This window comes from Thunnus thynnus, chromosome 4, assembly GCF_963924715.1.
Source record: "Thunnus thynnus chromosome 4, fThuThy2.1, whole genome shotgun sequence".
Lineage (NCBI taxonomy): Eukaryota > Metazoa > Chordata > Actinopteri > Scombriformes > Scombridae > Thunnus > Thunnus thynnus.
The window spans coordinates 17,623,293-17,639,041 of record NC_089520.1 but is presented as its reverse complement, the minus strand read 5'-3'; the positions used below and the strand labels follow the sequence as shown (position 1 = coordinate 17,639,041).

At 38.5% G+C, this 15,749-nt stretch overlaps 2 protein-coding genes across 4 annotated transcripts; one reads left to right on the top strand and one right to left on the bottom strand.

Annotated features, from left to right (window-relative positions):
- The first annotated feature begins 3,527 nt into the window (after positions 1 to 3,527).
- Positions 3,528 to 14,236, top strand: h6pd (hexose-6-phosphate dehydrogenase (glucose 1-dehydrogenase)). 3 transcript variants are annotated; one of them, XM_067587060.1, is made up of 5 exons: positions 3,528 to 3,599; positions 8,471 to 9,138; positions 9,232 to 9,349; positions 10,080 to 10,349; positions 10,480 to 14,236. In XM_067587060.1, exons 2-5 carry the CDS (start codon positions 8,497 to 8,499, stop codon positions 11,820 to 11,822), a joined length of 2,373 nt encoding a protein of 790 aa, XP_067443161.1. In that variant the 5' UTR covers positions 3,528 to 3,599; positions 8,471 to 8,496; the 3' UTR covers positions 11,823 to 14,236. The 3 variants fall into 3 exon arrangements, with proteins under 3 accessions (XP_067443161.1, XP_067443162.1, XP_067443160.1); XM_067587061.1 differs by lacking the exon at positions 3,528 to 3,599 and adding an exon at positions 7,667 to 7,840; XM_067587059.1 differs by lacking the exon at positions 3,528 to 3,599 and adding an exon at positions 7,668 to 7,873.
- A 76-nt stretch (positions 14,237 to 14,312) lies between these two features.
- Positions 14,313 to 15,661, bottom strand: LOC137181391 (uncharacterized). Its single transcript, XM_067587074.1, has 6 exons — positions 15,324 to 15,661; positions 15,111 to 15,173; positions 14,940 to 15,019; positions 14,678 to 14,808; positions 14,525 to 14,591; positions 14,313 to 14,426 (listed from the first exon to the last, which is right to left on the bottom strand). Exons 1-6 carry the CDS (start codon positions 15,395 to 15,397, stop codon positions 14,359 to 14,361), a joined length of 483 nt encoding a protein of 160 aa, XP_067443175.1. The 5' UTR covers positions 15,398 to 15,661; the 3' UTR covers positions 14,313 to 14,358.
- Between the last annotated feature and the right edge of the window lie 88 nt (positions 15,662 to 15,749).

The following is a 15,749-nucleotide window of genomic DNA, read 5'->3' as shown; positions in this document are numbered from 1 at the left end:
CACAAGGCTTAACAAAGGGGAGGAAGGAAGCCAGAGGCTGAGCAGAAAGCCTGAGGGTGTAGGGGCAACAACAACACACACACACACACACACACACACACACACACACACACACAAACACACACAGTTGCCCTCCAGCTTGCATCCTATGGTCTCTCAAGTCTGTAGTTACAGCAGTGACAGCTGGGCTAGCACGCTCTGCATGGGCTCATTCTCTCTTTAGCAGCCAATCCCCCCCCCCCCCCCCCCCCCCCCCCCCCACTCCCACACACACATACAGTCTGTGACACACACACACACACACACACACACACACACACACACACAGGATGCTCCATCCTGTTTACTGTTTGCATTTCACAGTGGCTGGCCAACTTGGGAGGGCTCTATAGTGTGATCACACACAGGCATTACAGCTGTTTGTAAGGTAGTGGTGTGGATGGTACAAATGTGTGTGTGTGTGTGTGTGTGCAGCCCTTGTTAGAATTTGGGATTAAACTATAACAACTTGTTGAGACTGAAAATTTATTCTTGACCTTGTAAACAGCAGTTGACAGAATATCACCATCAAGTCCGCTTTGTAGCTGTTCTGGAGCTTTCGATCATATTGCACATATCCTCCTCAGTATGAGTTAAATTGTAGTTTTCATATTTCTGAGCATTTTAAGGACTTTTTATCCATGTTACTTTAAAAGTTTAGATTGAAAGTTCATTCTCAACCTTGGAAAGAGCATGAGAAAAGTTTGAAAGCTCCAAAAAAAAAAAAAAAAAAGCTACTAATAGACTTTGTGGTGAGACTGTTTCATCGACTATAAAAAGTTTGGCCACTAAGTGCTTGTATTTGTCCTTTTCTTTGCTCAAGAAGAAACATAAACACCCAAACAATACAAAAACTTCCAAGAACAGAATTCACCATTTATAATCCTGAAATTTTAAGTATATTTCTTAGAGGTTAAATTGTCTAATCTCAGCTGCTAACAGACTTTATGTTAGTTGGGAGCGTGGAGCTGCTGAGTCAAGGTCTGTCCTGTAACGACCACAACTGTTCAGAAAAGGAAAAGGGAGGACCAGAAGGGGTGACTGGCAGTGTGGTCCACAACAATCAGATCATTATTTGGCCAAAAGGGCACCTGCTTTGTTTGAGGTAGGCCTGCAGGATTCAGAGGGTGATGACATGACACAGCTGAACAATGCAGAGCAAACAGGCGCCAATGTTTATCCACTTGAAGTCAGCAGTTTGTATTATGCAGATTTTTCATTTCTATTTTTAAAATTGCATACATGCAGCAGGCTGAAGGCTGCTGCTTATTTTTTAATTTTAGATGAAGCATTTTGAGGTGATGGCATTTGACTGATGATGGCAAAAGGAGCTTCAGGATTTGAAAAGTGTGAGACTGAAGTAGAAAGCGGCTATACTAAACGGAGACCAACAGGGGTCCCTCTTGTTTGGACAAAACACTGCAGTCTACAGCTGCCCCCAAGTGACAGACAACAGCCAGGGACACAAACTACAGTTGATCCAAGCCTCGGATAAAAGATTGTGAGTTATTCATCAACAACATAGAGCAGTGAGCTCATCTGTTCTGTTTACGTATTGTTTAGTGAGTAGGAAGTTTTTGCTTGGGCACATTTTTATATTAAATAATCAAATTGTCTGACCCATAATGTTGACAGCAGTAGTCAGAAGGAACTTGCATGTGGCTTTTTTGTTCAAGGAAGTGCATGTGCTTCTTTATTTCCTCTGAAATTACCCGAAAAGCAAGCCTTCAAGTTCTGAGAATCAAGAATAAAGGAATTAGAGAGAGACCAGACTTTGTACAGACTATCTCAGGCCATGACTTTACGCCAAGATAGTGTTTACAAAAGATCAATCTATCACTCAGCAGTTCAATCAGACACATAATCCACACTATTAAAAAGTACATTTGCAAACAATGTTGGATAAAATTTCACATCATTTTACACGAATTTTACATTTATGAAGAATACTGTTGAGTGTATATACAGTATATTTACAGTTAATGGTTGTTTTTAGATTTTCTGCCATCAATTTACAACAAAACTCTATAATTCCCCCAAAACGATATTTCCTTTAAAAATGAAGGTCAACACTCATAATTCTACAACATAACTGTATTTCTTTGTAAAAACACACCTAGAATTTAATTTTACATTTCATTAACATGAAAAAAAGAAATGCAAGGCTTTCTGTTACAAATGCCAGTGATCATACAACACAAATGTATTTTTACATGTGTTGCATTTGTAAAAATACTTGTAATGCCACAAAAGTGATAGACAGGTCTTTTAAAAAATGAAGTCAAATGATGGTGATTCCACGTGGCTGTATTTTTACTAGATTGTCTTAGCAGGAAATACACTGAAGTTAAATTTTAATGTTAAATTCCATAATGACAAAAGTGGCAAGTTTTTCTGGAAAATAATGTAAAAAGATGGTGATTCTACAATATATTTGTATTTTTACAATTTGGTGTTAAATCACTATAATGAAAAAATCTCCTCAAATGTGTCACGTTTTCCACATCTGTATCTTATTTGGGACGGTATACATTAGGGTTACTTTACAACATAACATCTGTTGTAGGAATATCAAACCCAGATTATGTGGTATCACCCACCACTACAAAGAAAAAAATGTCTCTACATATTTTTCCCCTTGTATGGTCATGTATTCCCTTATATTCAAAACCAACATATATATTTTAGATCTGTGACAGTCCAGTGAACAAGGATAGCAGTGGTGGAAGAAGTAGAAATACTGTCATCTAAAAATACCCATTACAAGCAAAAGACCTTAATTCAAAATGTTACTTAAGTAAAAGTATAAAAGTCCTCTTTTTAGAGTGTTATATTGTTTCATTTTATCACTAACAAATACATGTAAGTACATTTTAACGCTGTAGTTCATCAATGTGGAGACAATTTTAGATACTCTGATTAGTGGTAATAGTACTGCATCATATTATACAAATGTATCATGTTTTTAATAATAATAATAATACAGTTTATTTATATAGCACCTTTCACACACTAATGTGGCTCAAAATGTGTACATTTTTTAAAGAGCAGACAACGGTTAGAATATTAAAATGTGTTTTTTTTTACGTAAAATTTTACAGTAATCTGAGAAGTAACTAGTAACTGTAAATGTATAAATGTATTGGGGTAGAAAGTACAATATTTCCCTCTGAAATGTAGTGGAGTAGAAGTGCAAAGTAGCATAAAATGATAATAATGGAGAGTACAAGTACCTCAAATTTGTACTTAAGTAGAGTATTTGTGTAAATGTACTTAGTTACTCTCCACCATTGAAGGATAAGGACTCCACAACGCTGATACCCCTGCTGGTATCCTGGCGTTTCAAAAGCTATTAAAGCATCTTTTTTTCATTTCTGACCAAATACCACTCCAATTTTTAAATTAAGTCATTCAAAACCAGACAGATCTGAGTTGTGAGGAGGAGGAAAAAAAAACAAAACACCTTCATCACCTCCATCAGCGGCTGGACCGTGTCACGTGACTCATGTAGGAAGCTCGTCCTAACGCTGCAGCGAGTCTCTCATGTCACCACCGGACAGGTTTGCATCCAATTAACTTTTCTTACATAGTTTGTCTGCTGTCTTCACATAGGCATCTTCGTAGTTTATAGTCTTCGAATTTGTTTCGGGCGATAGTATAGCTGCATATTTAACAGGAGGATTGTAGAGCTTTATGTGTGTGTTTGTAGTTAAGTTTGACAGCTAGCAGGTGGAATCGTGACAGAGTTCAACGTGTTTTCCATCATTCATCTGTCGGTGTGTGTTGTGTCTCATCGCACAAGTGAACGACTACGTGGAAATGACAAGTAAATACCAGCAGGTTGGCTTTGCTAAAGTAGATCAATTGGAAAATCTTTAATGTACGTAATGAGGCAGCAGCGGTTGGTTATCGATTGTAGTTCATACTTTGTTGCTAACTTCGTGTTTGCAAAGCCTGCGACAGGGAAGTAAATCCCACCTCCCCCTACCACCTCCTACATTTCACTGTTTATGTGATGTTTTTGTTTCCGTGCTGGCGTGAAATCGAGGCGACTACAGTAGCAGGAAGGAACACATTTTGAAGGGGGCGCAGAATTTAGCACGACACGTGTGCAGCAGGATCTGTAAACAGAGAACAGGACTTGTTTGAACCAGGAAGTGTGTGTGTGTGTGTGTGTGTGTGTGTGTGTGTGTGTGTGTGTGTGTGTGTGTGTGTGTGTGTGTGTGTAATGTTACCATTTGATGTACTGTACCAGAGTTAGCTTATAGCTAATTTTCATCTGTAGTCCCTTAGGCAGGTCACAATTGAAACATATAACAACACAATAACAAACAGTACAAAGCAAAAAAAAACAAAAACAAATAAAAAACACACAGGACACATAATACAAAATGCAAAGCTACGCACAATAGCACATCACATACACCCACAATGTCAACTAGAAATTAATAATGTAAGCTTGTCAAATCAAAAGCAACATTGGGGATGGCTTGTCAAATTGGAGAGCTTTGTCCCCCATTGGGAAAAAGCTGATTTTTGGGTCAGTGGTTAAGGTTAGGGTTAGAGTTAAGTCTCCAAGAAATTAATGTAAGTCTATGTAATGTCCCCAAAAGTTACAACGTGTGTGTGTGTGTGTGTGTGTGTGTGTGTGTGTGTGTGTGTGTGTGTTGTGTTTTCATAACTGGAGCAGTGGTGTTTATTAGAGTCCAAGGCCAACAACAAGCACTGACCTGCACAAATTTGTGTTATTAGAGTTTTTTATATTGGGTTCATTTTCACAGACTATTAGAAATGGAACAAAACTGGCACATATAAACTGTTTGGTGGTGAATCAATAAAAGTCAAAGTTTAAAACTGCAGCAGTTCAGCGTAGCAAAATAGTATTTAAAATGATATTTTAAATATTTTTTGTGTACTTGACCCTTTTCATAAGGTGCAATTTTATCCCTGATCTCCTTGCTTGTTTTGTGTGTCAGAAAATATGAATGAGTTATTTGTAAATATAAAACAAATAAATCAACCATATTAAACCTTCAATTCACCAAGAAATAAAGTTGCACCTTCTGAACTGGGTTAAAAATGTACTGCAATGCCAGTAATGTCTGAAAATGCCAAATTTTGTCTAATGACTTATCTGTTTTTTTTTTAATTTGGTTTATTATTTGAGAAAATCATCAGCACAAAATGTAAAGCATAAACTGGAGTCATTCATTGCCATCAGTTTGACCGTTGGTTACATTTGCATTTACTCTCATCCACTTCTTCAGTATATCGGACTATTGCTGCTGAACCAAGAGCAGTATTTGCATAAGTAGACAAGGTGCTAATGCCAGGGACTGTCATTTTAGCTATTTAAGTCAACCAACCATCTTTGATTGTTTTATTAAGTCCTTCCAATCTTATTCTTTCTCTACAGTATGTGAAAATAAAATGTCTGTTGGATGTCTATTCATGATGATCACACTGAAAATCTTTCTGAAGTTGACTCCAGTTAGATGACATTGTTTCAGTCACACTGCTAATAAATGTTCCAAACGCCACAGATTTTCATGATTATTGCCTAAAAAAAACAAAACAAATGAACATTGGACATAATCTCTGCCAGTCCAGTTTTTACCAAGCGCTTTACAGTTTTCAAAATGCGCATGTCGCTGCTGTTGTGATGATATAGGATAGGAGCCATAACTGAAAGAAGAGCATGCACTCTGACATGAAGGCTAATGACTTGGTTATTAGCTGCAAAATGGAGCAGCTGAGAAGGCTCATGATTGTTATGATAGTAAATAAAAAAGGCTCTGCAGTTCTGTCAGAACGCTTGTGTTATTTACTGCCGACCACCTTGCAGTGACAAATCTGGCCACAAAGACGCAAACAGGATACAGTCATATCGCTGCAGCGCCTTCTCCACTCATGAACATTTGGGCAGTGTCTTCTGGTTGAAGTGCTTTTTGCTCATGACATGGCAAATGTGTGGTGTGAGGGAAGATTTTCTATGCTGACTGAAATTGAAAGTAGCTTGTGACTGAGGAGGAATCATGTGTCGGAGTGAACTTTTAAATTCTTGGGAAGCGCTGCACAGGAATGAAGTAAAAACCTGAATGAAGTTAGTGTCTTGATGATATGCTACTTTACTGATTTCTGTGGTGAAATTGGCAGAAAAAGTACTAACCAAGAAGACAGCAAAGGAAAAGATTTGTAGAATACAAGCAGCATGCCGTTTCAAAAGAGCAACATAAGAAAATAAATCGGTAACAAATTATGACACAGGTAAAATAGATTGGAAACATTTGTGTAAGTGCCTCGTGTACAGAATTGTCAGTTTATCTCAGACATTTTCACATAAAATATGATAAGACTAACTCTAAAAGTCTACTTTTTTGACTGCAGTGACCTATAATGAGGTAAATGAGACCTGAAAGTCAGCTGTTGTTGAAGCATTGATCAGGTGGCCTTTGCTGTTTGCGTTGCCACTGTGTAAACATGATTACAGAGTGTGGGGATTCCAGATGTTATACACAGAAAATGAGCTTTATATGGTGGGTGTTCTGTTCATCATGTGCAATTTTCTACTGAAAGAGAAGGGAAAATGAAAATTTCTCTATCATGAATCAGTTTTGTAACATCCAGGCCTATGATATATACTGTAGACATCTGTACAGTGTTACACAGCTGCACCTTAACTGACACAAACTTAGAATTCTGACTCACATTCAGAATTCACATTCTGTGAAGACAATGATGAAGTTGTCAAAGATACATTGAGACTTTGATGACGTGACATGGAATCCCATTTGCACTTTTGTTTTTGTGTTAAGTTTATCAAGTACCTTTTTCCTCTGTCTTACTTTGTTTTGTATATTAAGCAGTTTGTGTGCCTGCAAAAAGCATCATCTTCCCCTTAAAACACTATTGGAGTATTTAAAGTTGACAGCTGCATTGGTTATGTGTGGAGTGGTGCTGAAATCTCATAATTTTACATATTGTGTTATTTGTTTAGCAGGTGTCAAGTAATGTAACAATGTTGATTAATTATTGACTTGACTAGATAGGAGTTTTATTTTTACTTTTAGCAGTTTTGACCTGTTTTTTTTTCAGACATTATCATTTCAAAATGTAGTTTAAGCTATGACTCATTTAAAATGGCCTCAGTGATTTTCCAGACTTTTGTGTATATACTATATTTTTTCTTAAGTATATTATGACCAGATTTTCTATATAGTTTAGGCTGCAAATCTTCAAAATCAACCCTGATTAATTAGAATGAGCTTTACAAGCTTTGGGCAGTGTCCACTTTTCCTGCTCCCGTACTGGCCTCTCTGCACTGGTTGCTTGCTAGATACATAACAGATTTTCTCTCTTTAGATGACGTACAAAGCGTGAAACATGTTCAGGTATTTTATTGCTTCAAAGTTACCTTGGTCCTCAGACTAGTAGTTGCTCCATGTTAAAATGAAAATGTTTTATAGGCTAAAGAAAGATCTCTTTTCCTAAAGGTAGCAGTGACAATACGTAAACCCCCGGGTAAAACTTAATGACTCATCCTGTTCATTGATTTTTACTTCCTGTCTTGCTAAATAAATGATTTTAGGTCCTTGCAAAATCATCGGCAAGTTGGTTGGACTTTCCCAGACTACTGTCAACAGCAGAACTATTGTAAGCTTAATGGCCTTAAGCAAAGTGCAAAGTCTACACCGCTGCTCAGCTAGTATCCACTGATCACTACACTCATGACAGTAAAACAGCATCACAGCACCAGCTCTCAAGTGACTTAAAAAAAAGCTGGAGGCAGAGGCTTTGCTAAGTAATTTATTTCTTTTTATTGTTGGAGATTTTGGTAGGTTTAAGTGCATTTGATGTTCACATTATTCATTTGTGTTTGTCATTTGTTTAAATTTGACTTTTAGGTTTAATCCCTAGTTATGTTAACTAGTGTGATTTGTATCTGAAGAAAATTGGGATTTTGTCTTAAAATTACAGCAGTATCCATTGCATGTGTTCATTGTTTGAATTGTTGGAGACTAAAATGTGCCACTGGTACTCATTCATCAAAAGTTTGTTCATTTCTCAGGTCCAGATTTTCAGCTATGTGGCATCTACAAGGCTTAGTGCAAACAACTATTTTCATATAATTGCATTTAGTTCTGGGGACAGAAGAACTTTCATGTTTTAATTTTTCCTTTATCACAAACATTTAGAGCTGAAAAGATTAGTTGAAGATTATAAAGTTTTTATGCTTTTCTTTGTCATATGTGTTGATAAACTGAATATCTTTGTTCTGGACTATAAATCAGACAAAACTACTTGGTAGATTAATTGTTAGTTGCAGTCCTACAAACATTTTTTAGTTTTATTTTTCATGTTGGTCTCAATCATATATTCAGTGGTAATTTCCTACATACATATGATGTCTCTCATTGTTGTTTTCTTACAGGGGTTTGGACGGTTTAGGAACACAGCATGTTGGTGACTGTGTTACTGCTTCTGGTCACGCTGTGTGCCCAGGGAGGACATGGCGAGGAGAAAGTGGAGGCACAGAGACCCGGCCATGTTTCGGTGGTGATAGTGGGAGGCACGGGTGACTTGGCAAAGAAGTACCTGTGGCAGGGCTTCTTTGAGCTGTACGTTAACCAGGTCAGTAGCGGAAACACCTTTTCCTTCTTTGGTGGAGGACTGTCACCTGAGGACCAGGGCACACCAGTCCTCTTTGAGATCCTGAAGGCGGTGTTCTGTTTGAAGCACGTATCTGAGGAGCGGTGTGCTGTGCTGAAAGAGCAGTTCCTGCGGCTCGCTCAGTATCGGCAGCTGAAGACCCCTGAGGACTACCAGGAGCTAGCCAAGCACATTGACAAACAACTTCAGGAAGAGGGAATGACAGAGGCAGGGAGGCTCTTCTACCTCTCAGTGCCAGCATTTGCCTATGCAGATATTGCTGAGAAGATCAATAACAGTTGCAGGCCGACCAGTGGGGCGTGGCTGAGGGTGGTGCTGGAGAAACCTTTTGGACATGACTTCAGGAGTGCTCAGGTACTCGCATCTCAGCTTGGTAACTCTTTGAAGGAAGAAGAAATGTACAGAATTGACCACTACTTGGGGAAGCAGGTAAGGAAATCCTACACACTATCTGCCTTGCACTCATGACTCATAACATGAGATGTTTAATTTTATGGTATGTTTTTCTGATTTTGTGATTAGGTGGTTTCAAAGATACTTCCATTCAGAATAGAGAACAAGAAGTCTCTGGATCCCATCTGGAACAAGAACCACATCGAGAGAGTGGAGATTGTTTTGAAAGAGACCCTGGACGTTAAAGGTGATTTAAAAATTGCATCAACATTCTTGGCATGGGACATAACATGCTTTTTGTGATTTTCTGTCATTTATATACTGCTATAAATCAGATGTCTATATTAAAGATAGTCAAAGTTCCAAAACATGAGGTGAACATATGTAAAAATGCCACCTTCAAGTCAAAAGTCTGCCCTTAAAGCTCAGTTTACAAAGTTACCTCAAATTCTTCTGTGTCATGACATCATATTGTTCGAGTACGCACATAAATGGCCGACTGTTTCTCAGTCTTTGTTGCTAATATTGTTGCTAAGGTTTTTCCACGGGTTGTTCACATTGTCCACTCACAGATTTCGGCTCAAATGTATGGATATTTTTAAGAAGTTTATATTTCAAGTAAAGAATGATAAAAGGAGTCTTTGAGGGGAAGCAAAGGGGTAGCTTCTGGGAACTGGCCAATCAGAACATAGTGGACTCATTGGGAGGGGGGCCTTAAAGAGACAGGAGCTAAAATGGCCTGTTTCAGACAGAGGCTAAACTGAAGGGCTTGATAAAGGGCCAGTATAAGATGCATAAGGAGTTTTTCAAATTGTAAGTCATGCAAAGATATTCCAGTAGAGCCCTAGAATATAAATATAGACCAGGAAATGTGCATAGTACTTCCCCTTTAATAACTTATAAAATATGAAAAAGTAGCAGAATTCTTAAGATTCAGTCGAGTGTTAATGTCCCCTTCTGTCGTTTTGCCCTCAAAGGTCGTATTCCCTTCTACGACCAGTATGGGGTGATCAGAGATGTGATACAGAACCACCTGACTGAGGTCATGACACTGTTGACCATGACGCTTCCCCTGAATCTAAGCAGCAGTGAAGAAGTTACCCAGAACAAGCTGCAGATCTTCAGTTCCCTGCTGCCTTTAGGAAAGAATCAAGCTGTGATAGGCCAGTATCAAGCGTACAAAACGGAAGTTCAACAGGAGCTGAATAAGACAAAAGATCATGTCAGTGTCACACCAACATTTGCAGGTGAGTATTGAATGCTTTTTTTTGTCTTATTTTATCTACTTAATGTAGTCTTATCAGCCGAGTCGTAGAAAAGTTGCGATACAATACATATATAGTTATGCTAATAAATGGTCCTTTTTGTGTATTTCAGCTGTGTTGGCACACATCGATGAGGCCCGGTATGATGGTGTCCCAATTCTTTTGATCTCAGGGAAGATGTTAGATGAACGAGTGGGATACGCACGTATTCTTTTCAAGAATGATATCTTTTGTCTTCAGAACCACAACAGCATTCACTGCAAGCCCAAACAGATAGTTTTTTACTTTGGGCATGGCAGCCTTCAATATCCAGCAATTCTTGTAAGTAAGAATTTATTCAAGCCAGCTCTAATGGATGAGTGGAAGGAACAGACAGAGCATAAAGATGTCAATATACTAGGTTTGCCTATTTCGGACTACTATGTGCAAACTCCAACAGTGCAGAGGGAAGCTTATGCAGAACTTATTTCTCATATTTTTGCTGGACGCAAAAATAGTTTCATTAGTACTGAAAACCTCCTGGCTTCCTGGGGCTTATGGACACCACTGCTCAGTTCCCTAGTCAGCTCATTTCCTCGCATCTACCCCGGAGGTGCCGACAACGAGGACCTGCTGGACATCCGTCTGAAAGGGAACGACATAAGCTACAACAGCGAGGTAGTGATAATCAGCCCTGATCAGATGGGTGGCACGTCAGCAAATGGTTTCCAAGTGATGCAAGGTAAATATCGTAGTGCAGACATGGTGTCTGCCTGGGCTGAGGAGCTGGTTGAGAGGCTGGCTGCAGACATACAGGAAGCCGCGGAGGCAGCTGTGCGTGAGGGTGGTGTTTTCCATCTCGCCTTCTCTGGTGGGTCCACACCCCTCGCTCTGTTCCACAGGCTGGTCCTGCACCACTTCTCCTTCCCATGGAGGAACACCCATGTGTGGATGGTGGATGAGCGCTGCGTGCCACTCACTGAAATGGAGTCTAACTTCCACAGCTTGCACGATCATCTTCTGCAGCATGTGCGGATACCCTATTACAACATCCACCCCATGCCAGTGCAGCTCAACCAGCGGTTATGTGTGGAGGAGGATGGAGCAGCACTGCTGTACGAGAAGGAGGTTAGCAAGCTGGTCAATGGCTCCAGGTTCCACTTTGTTCTGTTGGGAGTCGGCTATGATGGCCACACAGCCTCTCTCTTCCCTGGTATTAAAATGGATGGCCTTGAGGAGAGGCTAGTGGCCCTCACTGAAAGCCCTGTCAAACCTCACCAGCGTATGAGCCTCACATTCAGTGCCATTAACCGAGCCCACCGGGTTGCTCTTTTAGTGATGGGCAAAGGCAAACATGAGCTGATCACCCAGCTGAGCCGAACGAAGGACAACCCAAACAAATGGCCAGTCACTGGGGTGAAGCCTGCTAATGGCAGGCTTGTTTGGTACATTGACTATGATGCACTTATAGGATAGGGATTATATTCCTAACTTTCAATCAGACAAATGTCTTTGGAGCTGCTTTAATTGGACAGCTGGTTGGTGGAAAAGAATGTATAAGTCATCACTTGAAGGACTAGTGGTTTTACATGTTTAAGCTTATTAACTACAAATGATAAAATACATAACATCACTGCCTGTATTCCAGTACTTGCAGAAATTAAACCTTGATTATGTGAAGTTCAGTGCACCAACAAGAAAGTTGTCTCTTTTGCAACTGCAATTGAATGTGACGACAACTAAACTTAAAGAATCGGCAGCTCACTGCAATGTTTTATGTGATGGGTTAGCTACCTCACAAGTTTCCACTCTTTGTAAATTGATTATTATAGCATAAGGAACATGCTGAAATTGACTAAATCCAATGGCTGGCTGCCTGGAAGGAAGGAAATCAGTCAAAACAATAGCTTTGAAACTGGTGGCAGTAATGTCAAGTGTTTGCAATCTGTAGTTGATATGCTAAAAGAACTGGTGGGGTCCTTTTTAATATATATCTAATGGTAAAACATCATTGGAAAAATCTTTTTCCGTGTGTGTGGTTTATCTAAGCCTAATTAAGTATGAAAAGAGTGAAAATCTATACAAATATATGAAGTGTACATGTCTGCAGTTTACAAAGTGCAGGGTATCGAGCACTATATGAATATCTGATGTTTTAAACATCTGGTGCCTAAACCAATTCCAACAAACACAAAGATTAATTTACTTATTACAACCCAGGTTTGTTTCTATGTGTGAATTATATAAAATCTCAGGTGAATTTGCAGAGATACATACTGTGTAGTCTACTTTTACTTGATTGTATGTTTTTATTGTGGAGTAGCAGTGACCCACCTAAAATTCCATCATTTACTTAAAGGATATGGATGGTGATTTTCTTGGCTCATTAATGTGTTTTTAATAGTTTTTGGACATCAATGGAGGTCTATGGCACAGAGGAATAAGATATACCAGACTTTGGATACACACACAATACGTCTAAGTAGGTTCAATCCATTGTTGGTTTGGCTTTACACATGAGACAATAAAGAAATATGGAAAATCACCAAACTTATCCTTCGACAAAAGGGCTGAAAATGAAACTGGTTCCATAAAAGCAATTATATATTTTGTTCATATGCAAGTAAAAGAAAACATACATTTGTAATAAATATCTTTCAGGTAATGTGAAATATTTGCTGCTTCACATTCCTGATCTGTACACATTCCATCATGAATATTCAATATCTGTGACCTTACAGTGATTTTTTTTTCTTTGTTAAAGAATGATTCCAAATAAGTGTAGCTTTATTACAGTTTGAGGTTGATTAAGTATATCAAATTTATGAACTTGTGGTGAAAGACCCTCTTCAAATTAAAGTGCATTGCTACTGAATTTCAGCAGTCATCTCTGTCATCTGTCTGTAAAGGATATGTTGGGACAGACACTGAAAAAGCAGCTGTGATGAACAGTACAAATACAAAATGTACTGTATGCAGAGCACCACATTATGTGACCACATTAAAGTCGAGATGAAATTAAAAATGCTTTTTAAGCCCTTTTAGATCATATCCCGGTTATATTGTCCACAATATATGCCAAGAAATACGAAAAAATCAATTTCTTTGTATGCTTATATCAAAATACAATTATGTTTTCTTCCTGTAAAACAAAATATGATGTGTGCTTATGTAGGCTTGAACCAACCAATTTCAACCAATAATATCATGACATCCACTCATCAACGAATCTTTTAGCAGCACAGAGCCGAGATTCATTATGACACGCACACTTTTTAACATTCAAATCAAATTCCTCCCAACGTTACATCCCGGCTGTCTATCCTGTTTCACTCAGAAATATGTCACAAGAAGGAAGTTAGATACTGTTGAACGTTTCATCTGGACTTTATTATTATTATTATCTTCTACACATGATTGCATTTTAAAGTGTTTCCACAAGTTAATAATATTCCAGTTGTTTTAAAGCTTGACAAATTAAATTTTTACATATGGATTTCTGGTGAATAAATATCTGAAGTGCAAAATGAATTCTGGCTGTATGAAACAGTGATCTGCTTTGTGGAAATGAAACCTATTTTTCAATACGTCATCTGTACTTTTTAATGCTACATTCTAGCTTCAATTGTAAAACATTTCCTTTTAATTTTCCTACTGTAATCTCCTCAATGTAGCTTTACTTTTACAATGTGAGCTGAACACTACTTTCAGTACTGCATACAGATTTCACAGCTGCATTTTTATTTGTATAATTACACACTGATTTGATGTGAAGTACATATTTCTGACCAATTGTCAAATGAAACAAATGTAAACAATCCATCAACAAAATAAAAAAAAAACATCTGCTTTGCTGAAGAGAGCATTAAAACGTGAGAAGGATTAAGTTACTTTCCCTTTTTTTTGTTCCCATGGTTTAAAGTTACCAGCCACTGGTGGCATGGAAACCACATGAAATCTTAATATGTGGGGTATCGGATGTCAACGTGGGACAGCTGGACTGTTTTATCGCTCATTGTTTCTGCTCGGTCACAGGCAGCCTGTTAGTCAACCAGAGTCCTCCTCTGACCATGAAAAAACCTGAACAGACACAAGCAGGTGTTATTCCTTTGAACTGAAGATTCAGTGTATGAATGGCACCGTGCAGCATTTGTATATTTATAAGAAATGTACTTTACCTGTACTGAAAATGGAAGCAACTGTTAGAATAAGGGACATGTAGTACAGCTCGGGTGTGGTTTTGGCCTGCAGATACACATATATATGATATTTTAATGCTTCTGTTTCTCAATAGAACTCAATTTTATTACTCATTACAGTCTTTTTCTTACACATGCTGCCGCTGTCAGAGTCAGGATGGCAGTACACACTCCATGTCCAAATGACATCAGTCCAAACACATGACAGGACGCCCACAAGCCCTGAGGAACTGGGTCTATTAATGTGAATATCACTGCAAAACCTATAAAGAGAGTTGAACAGAGAGAGAAAAAAAACTTTAATGTTTCAGAGGTTTGAGTCATCCTGTCTGTGCAATCTTGTGCCTTATTGATAATATGTGAAACACTTAAGTTCTGATCTGGCGAGGTTCACCTGAAGCTATGAAGGACAAGGCTATGGAGGCTGACAGGTTGTTCAGAAGAGGCTGCCTGCAGTATCTTGAGGATTTTGGCCTTAAAAACAAAACAGACACCATTTCAGTGCCACATCCCCGCTTACATAAATGTGTTTTTATGGCTCGATCATCACCTGTGCACTAGCTACCTTCCCATGACGTAGAACTGGGGGACCAGAACAAGGGTTGCGAACACTGCGTTCACTATTTGACTGCAAATGAAACATTAAGAAAATATGAATAATAAAAAACACCTTGTAATGACAATGTTTGAATCAATATTGGTGTATTTTTTTGTATCAAAACAGAAATGGGATTTGTTTTTATGATATATTGCAAAAACAACCAAAACAGCAACTTACAATTTTAACCTCTGATGCCTTGATATCCATCTGCTGCTGTGATACGCCATGATGATAAGCGTGTAGAAAAACATGGATGTTCAGGCGGATATATGCACTGTAACACAATTCCTGGTGAATGAATGTGTCCTACTGAAGAACTGCCAACAGCTCCAAAGGTGAGCAGGAAGAAGGATTGTGTTTCACACAGCACAAGAACAGAGACCTCTGCTCCATATTGTATTTTCTAAAAGCTCAAATTCTGCACATAAATCTCAGTTTGAAGATTATGTTTTTGCCCACAGCAGGCTTCAGCAAAGCCAGAGTGGTATAAATATGCAGTATGATAAATGTGTGATTTAAAGACACTTTCTACATAACAGGAACTGGACAGTTGCCTCATATTATGTGTAAAAAGTCCTGTTCCGCCCTCCAGTGCTCCTTCCA